General features: G+C 58.3%; 1 protein-coding gene across 4 annotated transcripts in view; it reads left to right on the top strand.

Moving 5' to 3' along the window:
- The window catches only part of PACS2 (phosphofurin acidic cluster sorting protein 2), a 421,633-nt gene that overhangs the window by 390,211 nt on the left and 11,369 nt on the right, over window positions 1–20,053 (top strand). For 2 of the 4 annotated variants that reach the window (XM_050796972.1, XM_050796974.1), the window contains 12 exons: window positions 1,697–1,859; window positions 2,548–2,621; window positions 2,933–3,013; window positions 4,291–4,350; window positions 12,057–12,214; window positions 15,516–15,606; window positions 15,858–15,932; window positions 17,120–17,262; window positions 18,135–18,273; window positions 18,701–18,805; window positions 19,029–19,135; window positions 19,580–19,734. In XM_050796972.1, coding sequence (XP_050652929.1) covers window positions 1,697–1,859; window positions 2,548–2,621; window positions 2,933–3,013; window positions 4,291–4,350; window positions 12,057–12,214; window positions 15,516–15,606; window positions 15,858–15,932; window positions 17,120–17,262; window positions 18,135–18,273; window positions 18,701–18,805; window positions 19,029–19,135; window positions 19,580–19,734 — 1,351 coding nt within the window. The remainder of the gene's footprint in view (window positions 1–1,696; window positions 1,860–2,547; window positions 2,622–2,932; window positions 3,014–4,290; window positions 4,351–12,056; window positions 12,215–15,515; window positions 15,607–15,857; window positions 15,933–17,119; window positions 17,263–18,134; window positions 18,274–18,700; window positions 18,806–19,028; window positions 19,136–19,579; window positions 19,735–20,053) is intronic. The other 2 variants (XM_050796973.1, XM_050796975.1) reach the window with 1 other exon arrangement.

The raw sequence follows: 20,053 nt of genomic DNA, 5'->3' as shown, positions 1-20,053 counted from the left end.
GATCCCGGCAAAAGCATCTTCGTCAAGAGGCCCCGTTCCTTTCTGCCCTCCCATCTGAAGGAGGAAGTGAGCAGGGTTTTCTTGGGAGGAAAAGGGCCCGGACCCCTCTGAGCGCCGTGGAAGTTGGTGTGAGCAGGTGTAGCGCCGCCTGAGCCCCACTTGATTCCTCCGGGACCCCAGCCCAGCAGTCCCCTCCCCACTGAGCTCATTGTATTGGGATGCCCAGCAAGGGCTCAGCGTTTCTGAACGAGGGCTTCTGAGCTTACGGGTTCTCACCCCTGCGTGACACTGAGACCCTGCCGCGTGAGACAACAGCAGCCTCCAAGTGCGTGAGGCTGCATGTGCCCCGGCGAGTGTGTGGGCACAAGGGCATCAGCAGTGGGTGCGAGTGTTGGCAGAAGCTGCCAGCTGCCCATCGTAATTTTCTGAAATGAAGGTGAGGGCAAATGTAAACTTTCAAACATTTTTTTACTTTGATTAATTGAAGAATTAGCAGCCCAAATCAGGACCCCACAATAAAAATAAATCTGGTCGGCCGGGCGTGGTGGCTCACGCCTGTAATCCCAGCACTTTGGGAGGCCGAGGCGGGCAGATCGTTTGAGGTCAGGAGTTTGAGACCATCCTGACCAACGTGGTAAAACCCTGTTTCTACTAAAAATACAAAACTTAGCTGGGCGTTCTGGTGGACGCCGGCAATCCCAGGTACTCGGGAAGCTGGGGCAGGAGAATCGCTTGAACCCAGGAGGCGGAGGTTGCAGTGAGCCAAGATCACGCCATTGTACTCTAGCCTGGGCCACAGAGTGAGACTCCGTCTCAAAAAAATAATAAATAAATAAATCTGGTCTAGAAAATCCTAACATCTGGATGTGAACCAATAGTCCCAAAAGGCGGCTTCTAGAGCACAGATGGCCCCAAGGCTGTGAGTGTCTGAGAGCTGTCATCGTGGCGTGTGGTTCTGAGGCTGGCATGGGGCACGGCGGGGCCATGCCTAGGTGCGGGTTGTGGCTGCAGGAGGGGCCGGGGCTTGTTCTGCCACTCCCTGGTTTGAGTCTCTCACAACAGAGGGGCTTGGCCTGGCCTGTGAGCCAGGCCTGGTGGGTGTCTCCTGCTGTTGGAGATTCCTGCCTGGCTGAGAGTGCTCCGGCTGCTCCTCCTTGGTCCCCCACAGACACTGGTCCCTGGGCATTGACTCCTGTGGCATTGACTCCTGTGGGTTGCACGGCCGGTTTCACACTGTTTTGCTGCTGCTGAGGTCTTGAGTGGGTGGAGGGGTGGAGGCAGAGTTGAAGCAGGGGGCCCAGGATCTTCCTGGGTGGCTTTGTGTGGACAGCAGGTGTGCCTGAGATCAGGAGGGCCGCAGACACCTCTCTCTGTCCATCTCAGTCCCTCATGGCCGTGCCTGGCACTGGCCTCCCCAGCACAGCCCCATGCCCTCTCCTTATGGCCTGTTCACAAGAACTCCCATGTTCCCCTCGTCTGTCCACCTGGCTCCTGTGTCCACCTCTCGTATCTGTCCCCTCTCCCCGGTGGCCACGTTTCCTGTCCACTGGATGCTCCCTGCCCTGTGGCAGCCCTGCCGAGGCCTGCCCTTGCTGTCACTGAGAGAGAAAGCCCTTCAGAAACCCCAGCCCACACACCAGGGCACCGGGCTCCTTCCCGTCATGGCGCTTTCTAGAACCGTGCCCCTGGCCTACAGGTGATGCAGCACCCGTCTGAAGGTGGCCAGGTGCTGAGCCTCTGCAGCAGCATCAAGGAGGCCCCCGTCAAGGCAGCCGAGATCTGGATCGCCTCCCTGTCCAGCCAGCCCATTGACCACGAGGACAGCGCCATGCAGGCCGGCCCCAAGGCCAAGTCCACGGGTGAGTGCGGTGCCAGCCTGCTTCTGCCCCTGCCGTGGGGAGGCCATCTCCCAGCCACGGCACATCGGGTGGCAGAAACCATCCAGCTTGGCTTAAGAAGTCGGGGGTCTGGAGCACAAGTCAGTTGCTCTCCTGTCTGGAAGCCACCGCAGAGGCATGCGCTGTTATGGGGCCCGGGCTGCCACAGGTCCCTGCTCTGTCCCCCTGGCTACAGCTCCTCGGTCGAGAGGCCTGAGTCCTGAGTGTCCTCAAAAAGAGGTGTGGGGTCGCACTGTGATGCCCTTGCTGGTCTGGGTGCAGGGCCCAGCATAGGCAGGTGCCACGGCTGCCGCCACCCCAGTAGGGTCACCAGCGCCTCCCCTACTCCTCAGGCAGGGGGGACCCAGTTGGCGCAAATCCAGGCTGAAATGCCAGCCGGTAGGAGCGGCCGTGGGGGCTGGAGCAGTTCATGTGGCCCCCTTTTGCCCTCCCTGGCCCTCCCCACTTCCTGCCACCCCCGACCTAGACTGTTGCCAGTGGACTCTGGGGGCTCGGGGCCACAGCACCTGTGTCTGGAGCCCCTCTGTCCTGCATGGATCCACCTCCTCGCTGCCCCAACTCTGTGTCCAGGGAAGCCTGGGGGTGGCCACCGCCTGGTTTCCTGGGTGGAATCTCACGGCACCCTCCCTTCTGTCTGTTCATTCCGCAGATAACTACTCTGAGGAGGAGTATGAGAGCTTCTCCTCCGAGCAGGAGGCTAGTGACGACGCTGTGCAGGGGCAGGTGACCTGGGGCCGGGGCTCCGCGCCCTCTCCCGGCTCACACCGGGTGTCCTGGGGTCTGTGGGGTCCTCACCAGCCGTCACCAGGGCCTCGTGAGGGTGGGTGAGCCACAGGCCCGGCCCCTGGTTGGCCGCCCGTCTCTCGTCTCCTGACCCCAGGGGCTCGGGTTTGTGTGCAGGTGGCTCTGAGAGTCTTGGGAAGCAGGTTGGCTCTCAGTGCTGGGCCTCTCCCATCGCCCACGCTGAGGCTGGCAGGGTCCTTCCGGCGCCGTGCAGGCTGCCATGGCCTCAGCCACTGCGTGTGTCTCTGCAGGACTTGGACGAGGACGACTTCGACGTCGGGAAGCCGAAGAAGCAGCGGAGATCGATTGTAAGAACGACGTCCATGACCAGGGTTGGTGGAGACTGCTTCTTTGAATGCTGGGGAAGGCGAGGGTGGGGGAGGACGCTAGGAGCCTGGGCGTGGTGGGGGGCATGGGCGTGGGAAGTGAGATATCACCCCAGGTCACAGCAGCATGTCCCGTGGCAGACCCCCTGGTTGCCAGTCTCCTGGGTGCCACTCTCTCCCCCGCCCCACCACATCTCATGACTTCAGCCTTGTGTGGCCACTAGGCCCAGTGGGCCCTGAGCAAGGCTGGGAGGCTGGAGAGCCCCAGGGAGGCCATCCTCCCCTTCGTCCCCTCAGGTGCCCACATACACCTGAGTGGGCTGGTTCCCTCGCTTTTGTTTGGGATCTGGCCTACCTGGCCCCACGGTCCCCAGGAGCTTGGTGGGGCTGTCAGGCATTTTTTCCATGAGGAAGGCTCGGGCAGCTCTTTTCTCAGAGGCCATGTCCAGCACCGGCACAGAGGGCCCACCACCTGGTGCCTGGACACCCCAAGGACAGGCATGGTTCCAGGGAGGCCAGCACAGGTGGCAGGGGAGCCCTGTGCCTGGTGCTGACAAGGGATGTGGGCACAGGCCAGCCCAGACACCGCCGCCTCCTCTGGCAGCATTCAAGGGGGTACTGTGGGCAGACAGTGCCGGGGATGGGCGAGCTGCCCCAGAGTAGTGAAGCTATGTCTTGCTGGCCTGGAGATCTGCCCCCACTGTGCAGAACACCAGCTTGTGCCTCCATTCCAGGGCCCCCTTGGGCCCAGCTGCTGTGGAGGGAGGGCGTGGGCTACCTTTGTAGGGTTGGCCCCCGAGAGGGTGGCTGAGGGTCCCGCTCGCCCAGTGGCTGGAGCCAAGGTTCTGCAGTCCAGGGTGGCACGAGGCGTCCATGGGGCTCAGGCTCTTGGAGCACGCACTACCCCACACTCACCCACCTTCCCACCCCACATGGGTGCTGAGCACCTTCCTTCTGGAGTTGGCCAGGGACTTTCCTGGGAAGGGGTGCTGAAGGAAGGGCCCCGTGAGCCTGGGAAGGGCTGCAGAGGTTTCTGGAAGAACCATGGCGTTTGCACACACCTCCCCGGGTCCCCCTTGGCCAGGAATGGAACTGTCAGACCTCAGGCCTGTTGGGAAGCTTCTGGGAGCTACGTGTGAATCCATCAGCACTGCTGGTGCTGAGGCCTTGCTGCCTTCCCACGGCGGGCCTGGGTGCGGCCTCCCTGCGGCCTGAGGAAGTGGCTCCAGTGGCAGGTCTGCGGCTCTGGCAGCAGGTCTGACTCTACACTGCTTGTCTTGCAGCAACAAAATTTCAAGCAGAAAGTGGTGGCGCTGCTGCGGAGGTTCAAAGTGTCCGATGAGGTGAGTGCACCGCGCCTTCTGCTCACAGCCCCCACGCTTACAGCAGCACCTGGGCAGGAGGAGGCCTCTGGAGTCTGTCTCGGGGCCATATCTGGTTCTGCCGCTCACTGTCTGCACGGCCGGCCAGTATCACCGTGAGGTGCAGGGACAGCGGCACTGCCTCCCAGGCTCCAGGTCACCCGCCCGGCCAGTATCACCATGAGGTGCAGGGACAGCGGCACTGCCTCCCAGGCTCCAGGTCACCCGCCCGGCCAGTTTCACCGTGAGGTGCAGGGACAGCGGTACTGCCTCCCAGGCTCCAGGTCGCCCGCGCGGCCAGTTTCACCGTGAGGTGCAGGGACAGCGGTACTGCCTCCCAGGCTCCAGGTCGCCCGCGCGGCCAGTTTCACCGTGATGTGCAGGAACAGCGGCACTGCCTCCCAGGCTCCAGGTCGCCCGCTGGGTCTCTGCTGAAGTACGAGTCGTGAATACACTGGAAGCTGGGAAGTCATTTTCAGGGGGCGTAACATTAGTTTGTGTGTTTGTTTTTTTATAAATAGACTTTAGCTTTTAGAGCAGTTTTAGGTTTACAGCAAAATGGAGCAGAAAGTACAGAGTTCCCATGGACTCCTCCCCACCTGACAGCCCCCCACTATTGACAGTCCGTAGGTTTTCAATGTTCATCTTTTACCTTTTCTCTAATCTCGGAATTTTCTACCATGAACTTGCATAATTTTCATACTGAAAACATAGGTGGACTCAGTGGCTCACACCTGTAATCCCAGCATTTTGGGAGGCCAAGGCGGGCAGATCACTTGAGCCCAGGAGTTTGAGACCAGACTGGGCAACATAGCGAAACCCTGTCTCTACAGTAAAATACGAAAATTAGCCGTGGGTGGTGGTGTGCACCTATAGTCCCAGCTATTTGGGAGGAAACCTGGTAGGCCAAGGCTGCAGTGAGCGGAGATCGAGCCACTGCACTTCAGCCTGGGCAACAGAGCGAGACCCTGTCTCAAAAAGAAAAACACTCGGCCGGGTGCAGTGGCTCACACCTGTAATCCCAGCACTTTGGGAGGCCGAGGCGGGCGGATCATGAGGTCAGGAGATCGAGACCATCCTGGCTAACACGGTGAAACCCCGTCTCTACTAAAAATACAATTAGCCAGGCGTGGTGGCGGGTGCCTGTAGTCCCAGCTACTCGGGAGGCTGAGTCAGGAGAATGGAGTGAACCTGGGAGGCGGAGCTTGCAGTGAGCCGAGATCGCGCCACTGTACTCCAGCCTGGGCGACACAGTGAGACTCCGTCTCAAAAAAAACGAAACAGGCCGGGCGCGGTGGCTCAAGCCTGTAATCCCAGCACTTTGGGAGGCCGAGACGGGCGGATCACGAGGTCAGGAGATCGAGACCATCCTGGCTAACACGGTGAAACCCCGTCTCTATTAAAAAATACAAAAAACTAGCCGGGCGAGGTGGCGGGCGCCTGTAGTCCCAGCTACTCGGGAGGCTGAGGCAGGAGAATGGTCTAAACCCGGGAGGCGGAGCTTGCAGTGAGCTGAGATCCGGCCACTGCACTCCAGCCTGGGCGACAGAGCAAGACTCTGTCTCAAAAAAAAAAAAAAAAAAAAAAAAAAAAAACGAAACAAAACAAAACCACCCAAATCTCGGCTCACTGCAACCTCTGCCTCCTGGGTTCAACAGGGTTTCACCCTGTTGGCCAGGCTGGTCTTGAACTCCTGGCCTCAAGTGATCTGCTTGCCTCGGCCTCCCAAAGTGCTGGGATTACAGGCATTAGCCACCACATCCAGCCTTTGTTGTTTCTTTAATGTCAGAAGAAAAACGTGCCTGGGTTCAGGACCGGAAGTGAAGAGGTGGCATTTAAGCATTTCAGCCCTGAAGCAGTGTTGTCGCCTGTCGGCCTGAGAGCACGCTGCCTGTAGATGGCGCTGTGTCCTAACATACTCGGGATGCACCTGGATCAGCCTCGGGGCACACACTCAGCGAGGCTGTCAAGTGCATGTGCCGAAACAGGTGATTTGTGGCCCGGTGGGGCAGGCAGCATTTCTGAGAACGGCGTAACATCACCAACTGGCTGCAGAGGAAGGGCACCTCCACTACTGGGGTGGTCCTCGGGCCCCTGTGTCTTTTGGTTTGCATCTTGGATTGGAACATTCCCAAGTCCAGCTGAAGATGGGACTTGGCCAAGTCGGCTCCCTGGCCTGGGGCTTCCTTGAGCCCTGTCGAGCGCCTGTGGGTTCAGGGGTGGGTGTTCTTGGTTGAATCTTGACTGTGGGATTCTGCACTCACGTGGGCAACTGAACTGAGTCCCAGAATGCATTTCACTTACACAGATTATGGTTCCGAGACTCACAACCCAAACTGTGAAAAGATGGGCCAACATCACAGACACCGTTCAGGGAGAGAACATCATTTTCATAGGGTTAATTGCGCAGTTTTGTGTGAAATTCACACAGGTCAACCCAGTACTTTAATGGAGCGATGGGATCTCTTTCCTGATTTTCCACCCATCCCTTTCCTGCAAAGACCAGACCATCTCCACTGCAGCTCTGAACCTGTGTCTTGGCCACTGGGAGCATCACGCCTGGCACTGCCCCCTGCCCAGGACTTCACAGCAACCCTCATTGGGCAGGAGATGCACAGTGAGACGAGGTTGCCTGCCTGGATTACAGGCCTCTGAGATTGTTCATGCTGCTATAACGAAATACTTTAGACTGGGAAATTGATAAACAACCAAAATGTATTTCTCACAGTTGTGGAGGCTGTGAGTCCAAGTTCAAAGTGCCAGTAGATTTGGTGTCTGAGGGCCTGTTTCCCATAGAGGGCACTTTAGTGTCTTGTGTGGTGGACGGGACTGACAAGCTCCCTCAAGCCTCCCTCACCAGGGCGCCAAGCCCGTTCAGCAGGGCAGAGCTCGGGCCCTAACCACCTGGTGTCCCTCACCAGGGCGCCGAGCCCATTCAGCAGGGCAGAGCTCTCGGGCCCTAACCACCTGGTGGAGGCCCCGCCTGCTAATTCTAGCACCTTGGTGGTCAGGTTTCAGCATAGGAATTTTGGAGGTATAAACGTTCACAGCCCCTAGGCTGACCACAGAGCACTGGCATCCAGGCTGCCCTGTGCCCAGGTGCCACACAGTGGGTCTGGTGAGGAGGAGAGCAGCGCTCTGCTTGGGACCCGTCCTGTGAGGATGAACCAGAGTGAAGTCTGTTCCCTACAGCCCTCAGCTTCAGCTCACAGGGAAAGCTTCCGCTGGGGGCTGCCTTCCGTATTTTTCATTGTAAAAGGTGGCACACCTAGCGAGTCACTTGATTTTCAACAAGGGTGCCAAGTTCATCAGAGAAAGTATCTTTTCACAAAGAAACTGACGCTTGACAGTGCACACCGTGTGCAGAATTCAGCTTGACTGGACCATATTCCTAAATGTAAAAGCCTAAAATTTAAATTACATAGATTCTAAGCCTTAAAAAATATGAACTTAAATCCTGCACTAATGCCACTGAACTATACACCTAAAAATAGATAAAATGGAAAATATTATGTTTTATATTTTGTAACACAATAAACAAAAGTAGAAATTTGCTTTCTGAAAGATACTGTTAAAAGAATGAAAAGCTGGCTGGGCGTGGTGGCACACGCCTGTAATCCCAGCACTTTGGGAGGCCGAGGTGGGTGGATCATGAGGTCAGGAGATCGAGACCATCCTGGCTAACATGGTGAAATCCCGTCTAAAAATCCAGAAAAATTAGCTGGCCGTGGTGGCAGGCGCCTGTAGTCCCAGCTACTCAGGAGGCTGAGGCAGGAGAACGCAGAGCTTGCAGTGAGCTGAGATCGCGCCACTGCACTCCAGCCTGGGCGACAGAGCGAGACTCCATCTCAAAAAAAAAAAAAAAGGATAAGCCACAGATTGACAGAAGATATTTGCAAATAACGTACCTGGTAAAGATTTGTATCCAACAGATATATTAAAAACTCTCCAAACCCAGGAGGAAAAGCAACCTGATTTTTAAAATGAGTAAGACTCATACAGTGAAGCTATGAAACATTTTTTAAAGAAAGAAGATATAAATAAGTGGAAAGATGTCATATGTTCATGAATTGGAAAACTTAGTCTTGTTAAGGTGGCAATACTCCCTAAATTGATGTACAACTTCAACGCAGTGCCTATCAGATTCCAGCTGTGTTTTTGTAGAAATTGACCAGCTAACATTTATATGTAAATGCAGGGACTCAGGGCAGACAGAACAGTCTTGCAGAGAAAAGATTTATACTTCCCAATTTCAAAACATACCACAAAACCACAGTAGTGATCCAGACTGTGCGGGGCTGGCCCAGGGACAGGCATAGAGATCAGAGGAATGGAGGTGATAGTCCACAAGTGAACCCTTCCATTTATGGGCAAGTGATGGTGAACAAGGATGTCAAGATATCCATGGGGGAAGAATAGTCTTCAAGAAAGGTGCTAGGACCACTGGATATCCACGTGCACAAGAAGGAATTTCAGCCAGCTGTGGTGGCTCGTGCCTGTAATCCCAGCACTCTGGGAGGCTGAGGCAGACAGATTGCATAAGTCCACATAGTGAAACCCCATCTCTACTAAAAATACAAAAAATTGGCCAGGCATGGTGGTATGTGCCTGTAATCCCAGCTACTCGGAAGGCTGAGGTGGGAGAATCACCTGAGTCCAGGAGGTGGAAGCTGCAGTGAGCTGAGATCATGCCATTGCACTCCAGCCTGGGCAACCAGAGTGAGACCCTGTCTCAAACGAAAGGAATTTGGACCCCTACCTCACACTATATTCAAGAATTAACTCAAAATGCATCAGCTGGGTACAGTGGCTCACACCTCTAATCCCAGCACTTTGGATGGCTGGGGCAGGTGGACCACTTGAGGTCAGGAGTTTGAAACTAGCCTGGCCAACATGGTGAAATCCTGTCTCTAATAAAAATACAAAAACAATTAGCCAGGCATCATATCATGGCAGGTGCCTATAGTCCCAGCTACCTGGGAGCCTGAGGTGGGAGAAACGCTTGAACCCGGGAGGCAGAGGTTGCAGTGAGCCAAGATCACACCATTGCACTCCAGCCTGGGCGACAGAGTGAGACTCCCATCTCAAAAGAAAAACAAACAAACAATCTTGAAATTGATCAAATATCTGCATCTGTGAGCTAAGATGATAAAACTCTTAGGAGAAAATGGGCCAATCTTATGACCTTGGGTTAGGCAGGGGTTTCTTAGATGTGACACCAAAAGCACAGGCGACAAAAGGTAAGTTTTTCTGGACCACAGCAACATTTTACACTTTTGTGCTCCAAACAGTGCCATCAAGAAAGCGAAACAGTAGAACAGAATATTTTTTGCAAATCATGTTTGTGATAAGGGGCGTGAATCTAGAACACATAAAGAATGCTTATAACTGAAAAATAAAGACACAAACAATCCAGTTAAAAGCTGAATTGTCCATTGCTTTGAGAACGATGCAGTCTCAGGTGCCACGGAGCTAGGGCCCGCCCACTCTAGCCCTACTCACTGCTGTCTACTTGTGCCGAGAAGTCGACCAGGAAGCCGCCTCACAGCCATGGCTTTTAAAGACACCAGAAGGACATCTCTGGAGCCGGTGGGGTGATTCCTTAAATTAGAATTGCCCTGACCAGCTGCAATGTAAAATCCCTGAAGGTGTGTGCTGGCTTATCAGGGGCACGGAGAAAAAGAATCTCAAAGTGAAAGGACCAGCTCTGATGCCTGCCAAGACTTTGAGAATCACTAAGAGAAAAACACCTTGTGAAGGTTCTCAGACACAGGATCACTTCCAGACGAGAATCCATAAGCGGCTCGTGGACCTGCCTGGTCCATCCTGGATTGTGAAGCTGATTGCTCCATTGGAATTGAGCTGCGAGCTGTGGTTGACACCACCATTGCAGATGCTTAAGCCAACTATTTTAATAAAGTGATTATCACTTGTCAGAACCAGGCATAGTGGCTCACACCTATAATTCCAGCACTTTGGGGGCTGATGTGGGAGGATCACTTGAGCCCAGGAGGTCGAGGCTACAGTGAACTATGATCGTGCCACTGCACTCTAGCCTGGGCAACAAAGCAAGACCCTTTCTCAAAAACAAAGAAGAGTGAATTGTCCAATTAAAAAATGGGCAGCGGGCTGGGCGCGGTGGCTCACGCCTGTAATCCCAGCACTTTGGGAGGCCGAGGCGGGTGGATCACAAGATCAAGAGATCGAGACCATCCTGGCTAACATGGTGAAACCCTGTCTCTACTAAAAATACAAAAAATTAGCCAGGCATGCTGGCGGACACCTGTAGTCCCAGCTACTCAGGAGGCTGAGGCCGGAGAATGGTATGAACCCAGGAGGCGGAGCTTACAGTGAGCCGAGATCGCACCACTGCACTCCAGCCTGGGCGACAGACAGTGTGAGACTCCATCTCCAAAAAAAAAGGATAGGGATCTTTCTGAATAGATTTCTTCAAAGACACACAAGTAGCCAATAAGTACGTGATCATCATGATCATTATCACTGGTCATTAGGAAAATGTAAACCAAGCCACAATGAGACACTGCTTGATCCCCACTAGGATGGCTGGAACAAATGGAATACAACAGGATGAAGTGTAACAGGGGAACCCACACACTGCCGGGGGAATGTGAGGTGGCGTGGCAGCCACAGGAAGCAGTTGCCAGACACCCAGCACCCCCATTCTTCAGTGTTGACTTCAGGGAGGTGAACACACACATGCATGGACCCACACAGACGTTCGCAGCAGCTTCGTCTGTGACGGTCATAATGCCCGTCAGCTGGTGATCCGTTAGACTGGGGTCCATCCACTCAGTGGTGCACAGCAGAACCATCTGAGGAAGTTTATAAAGGAAAGAGGTTTAGTTGACTCAGTTCAGCATGGCTGGGGAGGCCTCAGGAAGCTTTCAATCATGGCAGAAGGTGAAGCAGGCACCTTATTTACGGGGCAGCAGGTCGGAGTGGGTGCGAGCAGGGGAAATACCAGACACTTAATAAAACCATCAGATTTCGTAAGACGTGCTCATTATGAGAACAGCGTGGAGGAAACGCCCCCAGGACCAGTCACCTCCACCTGTCCCACCCTTGGCACGTGGGGCTTATGGGGGTTACAATTCAAGGTGAGATTTGGGTGGGGACACAGAGGAACATGAAGTGTGCCACACTGGGTGGATGATGCCCCCCACCACCCTCAGAGCTGCAGGCAGCGTGATCCCTCTTAGATAGCACTGGGGAAGGGGCAGAACGTACAGGGACAGAGTAAGATCCGCGGGGCCTGGGGCTGAAGGAGGGGACGCACTAGAGGAGGGCAAAGGGGAGCCTCCTGGGTGTGGGGAGCAGCTTGTATCTTGGTTGTGGTGGTGGCTGCACAGCGGCCCACACCCGTCAGAGCTCACCTGCCTGCACCCAAGCCCTCCGTGCACCCTGGTGGCCCGGATGACTACCAGCCCAGGCAAGGTGGAGTAACATCACACACACCGGTACCTGGGGGCCTGGGGTCCTCGGTGATCATCCCAAGCTCCAAGACAGAAGCTGGACTACAGCCGTGCTGAGCAGTGGGGTTTGGTGGCCGGGCGCCCGCCTCCTATTGTTCCCGCAGACTCTGGGGTCTCGGGTGCCCCCAACGGGGCAGCATGGGCCACTGCAGGGAACTCCTGCCTGGTCCTCACGCTTGCCTGGCACCCATGCAGGTCCTGGACTCGGAGCAGGACCCTGCGGAGCACATCCCCGAGGCGGAGGAGGACCTGGACCTCCTATATGACACGCTGGACATGGAGCACCCCAGCGACAGCGGCCCCGACATGGAAGACGACGACAGCGTCCTTAGCACCCCCAAGCCAAAGCTGCGGTGAGCCCTACTGGGCAGGGCGGGGCGGGAGGAACAGCCATTTCAGATGCCCTGGCTACTCTGCGGCCACTCCAGCAGACCCGTGTCCAGCCCTGGGGACGGGGTGGGCAGGGCCAGCTGCCTCAAAGCCTGGGAAGGCTCTGGTGGCTGGAAGGAGAGGTGTGGGGCTGCATTGACAGACAGCTCTCCTGTCATAGGCCAGGCGGTGCAAGCTCTGGGCTGGAGAGGACTGAGAGGGGTCCCCCAGGGTGCTGGCTGGGCTGGGCCTGGCACCCTGTTGTAGGGGATCCGTCATTGGGGGATGCCCTGGGAACTGCAGCAGGACCTCTGTCCACTCAGGTGGGGAGTAGAGCCCCCATGCTGGGTGCGCCTCCCTGAGGAGGAGGCGGCAGAGGCCGGTGGGGTGGGAGGGCAGATGTCTCTGGGGCTGGCTGGGAGGAGGGGACTGGCTGGAGGGGCCTGGCCTGGGCAGGAGGAGAGGATGCAGGGCAGACAGCTCTGTGCATGGGTCTGGATGTGGAGGCCCCGGTCAGCTGGGGGCAGGGAGGCAAGCACCAGGCAGAAGGCACGTGCCAGGCTCTGGGCAGCTGCTGAGGAGCCAGAGACCCCAGTCGGAGCCAGAAGGCTTGGCAGACCTTTTGCTGTCATGCTTTTTTAACCTAAACAACATGAAGGTGGCCTTGCTGCACGTTGGAGGCGCGGCCCCAGTTAGCCCTGCGGCCATGCAGCAGCCTCCACCTCACCTGACCTGGTGCGGCAGCCCCAGCTCCACTTGCTGCTGCTTCAGTTGCCAGCAGCCACCATAACAGGTGACCGCAGATGTGGCCACCAAAAACAGCCTCTGTTCCTCCTGTTCTAGAGGTTGCCATCCCGAGGCTGTGGCCTCATTCTTGGCCAGGGTCTCGCTGGGCTTGGGTGGAGGTATCAGTGGCTGCCCTGACTGGGGCTCTGAGGTCACGTGGTGCAGGCCTAGTGTGGTTGTTGATGGAGTTCAGCTCCGTATGGCTACAGGACGGGGGTCTGGCTGCCCTGCGCTGCCTGGTGGCTGGCGGTCATTCTTGCCTTCTGGCAACTGTCCTCTTTTTTTTTTTTTTTTTGAGACGGAGTCTCGCTGTGTCGCCCAGGCTGGAGTGCAGTGGTGCTATCTTCGCTCACTGCAATCTCTGCCTCCCGGGTTCACACTATTCTCCTGCCTCAGCCTCCCAAGTAGCTGGGACTACAGGCGCCCGCCACCGCGCCAGGCTAATTTTTTGTATTTTTAGTAGAGACGGGGTTTCACCATGGTCTCGATCTCCTGACCTCGTGATCCGCCCGCCTCGGCCTCCCAAAGTGCTGGGATTACAGGTGTGAGCCATCGCGCCCGGCTGCAACTGTCCTCTTACCTTGGCCCAGGGTCCCTCCTCCACCTTCGGAACCAGCAAGGCCCGGTCAAGTCCCCCTCACACTTTGGGTCTCCCTGGCCTTCCTGCCTCATCTCTTCTGCCTTCAGCCGGAGAAAGTTCTCTGTCTTTAATGGCTCATGTGATTCCATAGGAGACACCTGTGTGGCCCAGATCATCTCCCATCTTAAACTCCGTGGTGGTGACTATATCTGCAGAGCCCTGGCCAGCTGGCATTCATAGTCTGGGGAGAGGCGTGTGCGTCTCGGGGCTATGATCTGGAATGGGCACACACTGCAGCAACGAGTTTCCGTGTAGTTTTGTCACCCAGGGTGGGGCACCAGACACTGCATAAGTCCTGTCTGTTTTTTGGGGGGGGCGGGGGAATTGTTTTTTGAGACAAGGTCTTGCTCTGTCACCCAGGCTAGAGTGTAGCAATCACAGCTCACTGCAGCCTCAACCGCCTGGGCCCAAGCGATTCTCCCACCTCAGCCTCTTCAGTAGCTGGGACCAATGGCACACGCCACCACACCCAGCTAATTTTTATGTTTTTTGTAGAGACAGGGTCTCCCTATGTTTCCCGGGCTGATCTCAAACTCCTGAGCTCAAGCGAACCACCTGCCTTGGCCTCCCAAAGTGTTGGCACTACAGGTGTGAGCCAGTGCGCCTCGCCTCCTGTCCAACTGTTTTCACTTGAAAGGTCTTTTAAGTCTTATTGAATCCGTAGGTCTCCCTTCCTCCTCCTTCTGTGTACATATTATATCAACCAGAGATGAGACATTTGGCTCGGATGGCCTGGATCGGCCAGATGGTCTGCAAGGGCCTGGTTGGTCTGGAAAGACCTGGGTGGTCCGGAAAGGTGTGGATGGTCTAGATTGGCCTGGTTGGACTGGAAAGGCGTGGGTGGTCCGGAAGGGCATGGGTGGTCCGGTAAGGTGTGGGTGGCCTGGATCAGCGTGGATGGTGTGGAAAGGCCTGGGTTGTCTGGAAAGGCCTGGATAGTCTGAATAGGCCTGGATGATCTGGAAGGGCCTGGGTGGTCTGGATGGGCCTGGTTGGTCTGGAAAGGCCTGGGTGGTCTGGAAAGGCGTGGATGGTCTGCATCTGCCTGGATGGTCTGGAAAGGCCTGGGTGGTCCGAAAAGGCATGGATGGTCCAGATTGACCTGGTTGGTCTGGAAAGGCGTGGGTTTTCCGGAAAGGCGTGGGTGGCCTGGATCAGTGTGGATAGTGTGGAAAGACCTGGGTGGTCCAGAAAGGCCTGGATAGTCTGGGTTGGCCTGGATGGTTTGGAAGAACCTGGATGGGCCTGGTTGGTCTGGAAAAGCCTGTATGGTCTGGGTTGGCCTGGGTGGTCTGCATCTGTCTGGTGAGCCTGGAAGGGCCTGGATAGTCTGGACAGCCTGGATGGTTTGGAAGGACCTGGATGGGCCTGGGTGGTCTGATCTGCTGGTGGGTCTGGAAGGGCCTGCTTCATCTGATGTGCCCTCGTTGTTTTGTCGAGCATGTTCGCCTGTTTGCTGCAGGCTGACTGCAGATCCCAGGGCTGCCCTCCAGCAGGATTGGCCCGTGGAGCTCTCCCCAGAGCCCCTTCATGTTTCCGGCAGCCTTGCCTGGAGCTAAGGCCATGGGTTTCAGGGATGTGTGTTTCCTGCAGCTGATATCAGGGTGGGTGGAAGAGCCAGGAAGGGGCAGCCAGGTCGGCCCAGGGCTTGGCGTTGCCAGCTCCAGAATTGTTCTGTGCCCTGTGCTGCGGTTGGCGCGAGCAGGGTGTGCACTGACATGGGCTCTTCTCTGGACCCAGCTCTACTCTGCCGTTGGATTCTCCAGTCTGTCCCTCCAGGTGTGGTGGGAGAACTGCGCTTCCAGTGCAAGAAGGGTCCTGGAAATTAATGTTTCCCCCTCCCCTGTTCCCTGAGCCAGGCCGTACTTTGAAGGCTTGTCACACTCGAGCTCGCAAACGGAGATCGGGAGCATCCACAGCGTCCGCAGCCACAGGGAGCCCCCCAGCCCGGTGAGTGGGGCCACACTGATCTCCCAGAGCAGACCGTGGTCCGACTGGGCTGTGGTGTGGCCCACATCTCCCAGCACGGCCTGGGCCCAGGGCCCTGCCCAGCTGTCTTGGAGCCACTCTGCGCCCGCTATCTAGCACACTGCCACGCAGCTGCCCCGGGCCTCCCCTGAGCCCCAGCATCCCCAGCCCAGAAGTCAGTGCCTTGGCACCTGTAGCTGAGCACAAGCTGATTCCCATCTCCTCCCCCACAGGCTGACGCGCCCGAGAAGACGCGGTCCCTGGGAGGCAGGCAGCCGAGCGACAGTGTCTCTGACACGGTGGCCCTCGTAAGCAGGCTCGGGCCACACCCACCCGTTCCGCACACCAGGCACGCCAATGCTGCCTTTAAGGGTCTGACCCAGAGGGGTGGGACTCACATGTAGGTCCTCATGTCACACCTGGTGTGCAGAGGTGGGGTCAGCCCTCAGGGGTGGCCAGGCCGCTGGATGGTCAGAGTATCCCAAAATTCACTCCACCTTTGGGGTCAGGGGACCTGGATTCCCCCACCCCCAGGGTCAGGGCACACTGGATTCCCCCACCCCCAGGGTCAGGGCACACTGGATTCCCCCCACCCCCAGGGTCAGGGCACACTGGATTCCCCCACCCCCAGGGTCAGGGCACACTGGATTCCCCCACCCCCAGGGTCAGGGCACACTGGATTCCCCCACCCCCAGGGTCAGGGCGCCTGGACCCCCCCACCCTCAGGGTCAGGGCACCTGGATTCACCCCACCTTCAAGGTCAGGGCACACTGGATTCCCCCCACCCCCAGGGTCAGGGCGCCTGGACCCCCCACCCTCAGGGTCAGGGCACCTGGATTCACCCCACCTTCAAGGTCAGGGCACACTGGATTCCCCCCACCCCCAGGGTCAGGGCACCTGGACCCCCCCCACCCTCAGGGACCTCCAGGTGCCCCAGACTCACCCCACCTTCAGCGTCAGGGTGCCTGGACTCATCCCACCTTCAGGGTCCAGATGCCCCAGACTCACCCCACCTTCAGGGTCAGGGTGCCTTGATTCCACCCGCCCTCAGGGTCAGGATGCCTGGACTCACCCCACCCTCAGGGTCCGGGTGCCCTGGACTCACCCCACCCTCAGGGTCCAGGTGCCCCGGAGTCACCCCACCTTCAGGATCAGGGTACCTGGACTCACCCCACCATCAGGTGGATGGCACCCAGGAATGCCTGGTTCCCCCTACTGCATTGCATGGGGTCTCCTTAGTTAGGGGGTCCTGGGCCCAGGGCAGGTCAGGTCCTGGGAGGCTGGGTGCTGGTTACCCTGCATGGCCTGGATGGGAGCCCTGTGGTTGGAACTGAGCTCAGCCAGGCTTCCTGGTCAGTGTATGGCCGGGTCCACATATAGGAGCCACAGCCTAGAGAGGCCTAAACCCTCACCCAAGCCAGAGGCCACATGGCTGGAAGGCTGCAGCACGGGTGCGGTTTCCACGGGAGGCTCCAGGGATGTCTGTGGTCAGCAGGGTGTGCCGGGCCCGAGGGAGCAGCCTGGACAGCCTGAGGACAGCCCCGAGGCTGAGGCCTCCGCCCTGGACGTGTTCACAGAGAGGCTGCCGCCCAGCGGGCGGATCACCAAGACAGAGTCCCTTGTCATCCCCTCCACCAGGTGATGGGGGCTGGGTGGCTGGGCAGGTTGGCGATGCAGCTGTTAGGGGAGGGGCCATCTGGGGCATGAGTCGGGGTGGGTGCCTGTCAGACCAGCCTGATGAGTTCCCTTGGGTGTAGACAGCAGACTCAGGGCCTCATCCCTCTTCTTAAAAAGGAGAAGCAAACCCCCTGCCCCAGCAGTGGGTATCAAGCCTGCAGCCCCACATTCTGCCCCACGTGTTTGAGGGCAGGGTCAGGCGATTGGGTGTCAAGCCTGCAGCCCCACATTCCGCCCCACGTGTTTGAGGGCAGGGCCAGGCGTGTCTGCCCTTCTGCAGCTGCCCCCACAGCCCCCTGAGTAGCCCCTGCCTCAGCCAAAACACACACATCCACCAGCTTGATTCTTCCAGGATATCAATTTCATGTTTCTGTGATATTTGAGATTTTTTCCAAAGCAGTGAGTGTGGGTACTGACTTTCACCTTACGGCGGCACCCAGGTGCCTGTGTCCGCGCTCTGGAGCCAGGTCGCCCTGGTAGCCTCAGCGCCCTGCACTGGCCTATACCTGGCTCTGCCCAGCTCCTGGCCCGGGCAGGGAGGGTGAGCTCAGTCCTCACGGTGGTTCCAAGGCTCCTGGCCTGGCTTGTAGTCTCACAGGCAGAGCTGCGTGGGGTCCCACTGGGGGCACGGCCTCTCTTGTACTCAGCTGCTGCTACGGTCCTCCCACGGCTGGTGGCCTCTCTGTGTGGCCTGTGTTCCCACTGCCCATCAGTCGGCCCTGTGCTCACCCTTCCCTGTCCCCACCACAATGTGTAGGCCACTGCAAGCCTGCCCCTGCCCCTGCCCCTGTTCCTGCTGCTGCAGCCACTTAGCCTGTCCTGGTCTCCAATAGGTCCGAGGGGAAGCAGGCTGGCCGACGGGGCCGGAGCACGTCCCTGAAAGAGCGGCAGGCAGCGAGGCCCCAGAATGAGCGGGCCAACAGTCTGGACAACGAGCGCTGCCCGGATGCCCGGAGCCAGCTACAGGTGCAGGTGCAGGTGGGGGTGGAGGGCATAGCATGACCAGGAGGCAGGGCTCGTGGTCACCGTGGCACCAACCAGGGCAGGGCAAAAAGAAGTGCAGGGGGCCAAGGTTGCTGGGAGCATGCAGAGCATGCCTGGGCTTTGGAGGGCGCCTGCTGCACAGCAGGGCGGCTGGGTCATGGGTTGGTTTGTCAGGAAGGCCATGTGGACCCCAGGGCGAGTTCTGGTCCTTCTGCTGCCCTCCCTGGTCCAGGGCGGCCTCATTGCTTGGCTGATTTAGCCCAGGGGTGGTCTCCAAGCTGACCAGCTCTCTTCCTGCCACTGAGCCTCTGCACAGCTGCAGGGGGAGCAGGGGCACTGCAGACACCAGGGCTGGGGCGGTGGGGATGGGCGCTGTGCGTCTCTTCTGGGTGTGGACAGGGCTGTGTGCCTCCAGATCCCCAGGAAGACTGTGTATGACCAGCTTAACCACATCCTCATCTCCGACGACCAGCTTCCCGAAAACATCATCCTGGTCAACACCTCGGACTGGCAGGGGCAGGTAGAGGCGCCGTCTCGTGGAGTGGAGGGTCAGGGTGTGGGCCAGGAGAGTGGGCTCCTGAACCTGCCCCCAACCTGGCACACCCAGGTGCCGGAGCTGCAGGCTGTGGTTTGCCTGGACGTGCCTGGGGTCTCTGGAGACCCTGAGAGCTTTGGTGAGGGTCAGGTGCTGGGGGTGGCGCAGGCGGCTGTGTGGAAGTCAGCGTCTGCCTGTCCCCTGCCAGTTCCTCTCCGACGTCCTGCAGAGGCACACGCTCCCCGTGGTGTGCACATGCTCTCCCGCAGACGTCCAGGCAGCCTTCAGCACCATCGTCTCACGGATACAGAGATAGTGAGTCGGGCTCCACCCTGTACTCACCGCCCAAGTACCCCTCGGGGTCCCTGCACCCCACCTCGACCCATTGCTCTGGGGCTGGGCGCGTTCTGCACCTGGGGCTGTGGCTGGTGTCCACAGAGGCTGACCCATGGGCTCCTCGCAGCCTGGCCTGCCCTCAGTTGTGGGCGGGAGCAGCAGCCTGGCAGGTGTCCTGCCACACTGGAGGGGTGGCCGCCTGGCCCGTCCTTGGAAGCCTGGGCCGAGGTCATGACTGTGTGGCCCCTCAGCCTGGGCACGTTCGGGCATGTGGGGGTCCTGGGTTTGGGCAGCTCCAGGGCAGTTGTGGCATGAGCGGCCACAGGCACAGAGCCCCCTGGGCTCACACTGGCATCCTTGGACGGAGGACGGCTCCCCTGAGGCGTCTGTCCCCTCTCCGTCCCACCTGCCTCTGGATTGCAGCTGCAACTGCAATTCCCAGCCCCCGACCCCCGTGAAGATCGCCGTGGCGGGAGCGCAGCATTACCTCAGCGCCATCCTGCGGCTCTTCGTGGAGCAGCTCTCCCACAAGACGCCCGACTGGCTCGGCTACATGCGCTTCCTGGTCATCCCGCTGGGTGAGCACCGCGCCGTCCACCTGGGCCTGGGCACAGATGCCATGGGTGGTGTGGTGTGGCGTGGCGTGGCGTGGCGTGATGTGGTGTGTGGTGTGGTGTGATGTGGCGTGGCGTGGCGTGTGGTGTGTGTGGTGTGTGGTGGGTGTGGTGTGTGTGGTGTGGTGTGACGTGGCGTGGCGTGGTGTGGCGTGGCGTGGCGTGACGTGTGGTGTGTGGTGTGGTGTGACGTGGCGTGGTGTGGCGTGGTGTGGTGTGGCGTGGTGTGGTGTGACGTGGTGTGGGGTCCCTGCTTGCCGCCCATTTGTTGTTTTTAAATGTT

This window comes from Macaca thibetana, chromosome 7 (assembly GCF_024542745.1).
Source record: "Macaca thibetana thibetana isolate TM-01 chromosome 7, ASM2454274v1, whole genome shotgun sequence".
NCBI lineage: Eukaryota > Metazoa > Chordata > Mammalia > Primates > Cercopithecidae > Macaca > Macaca thibetana.
This window is presented reverse-complemented; position numbering and strand designations above follow the sequence as displayed.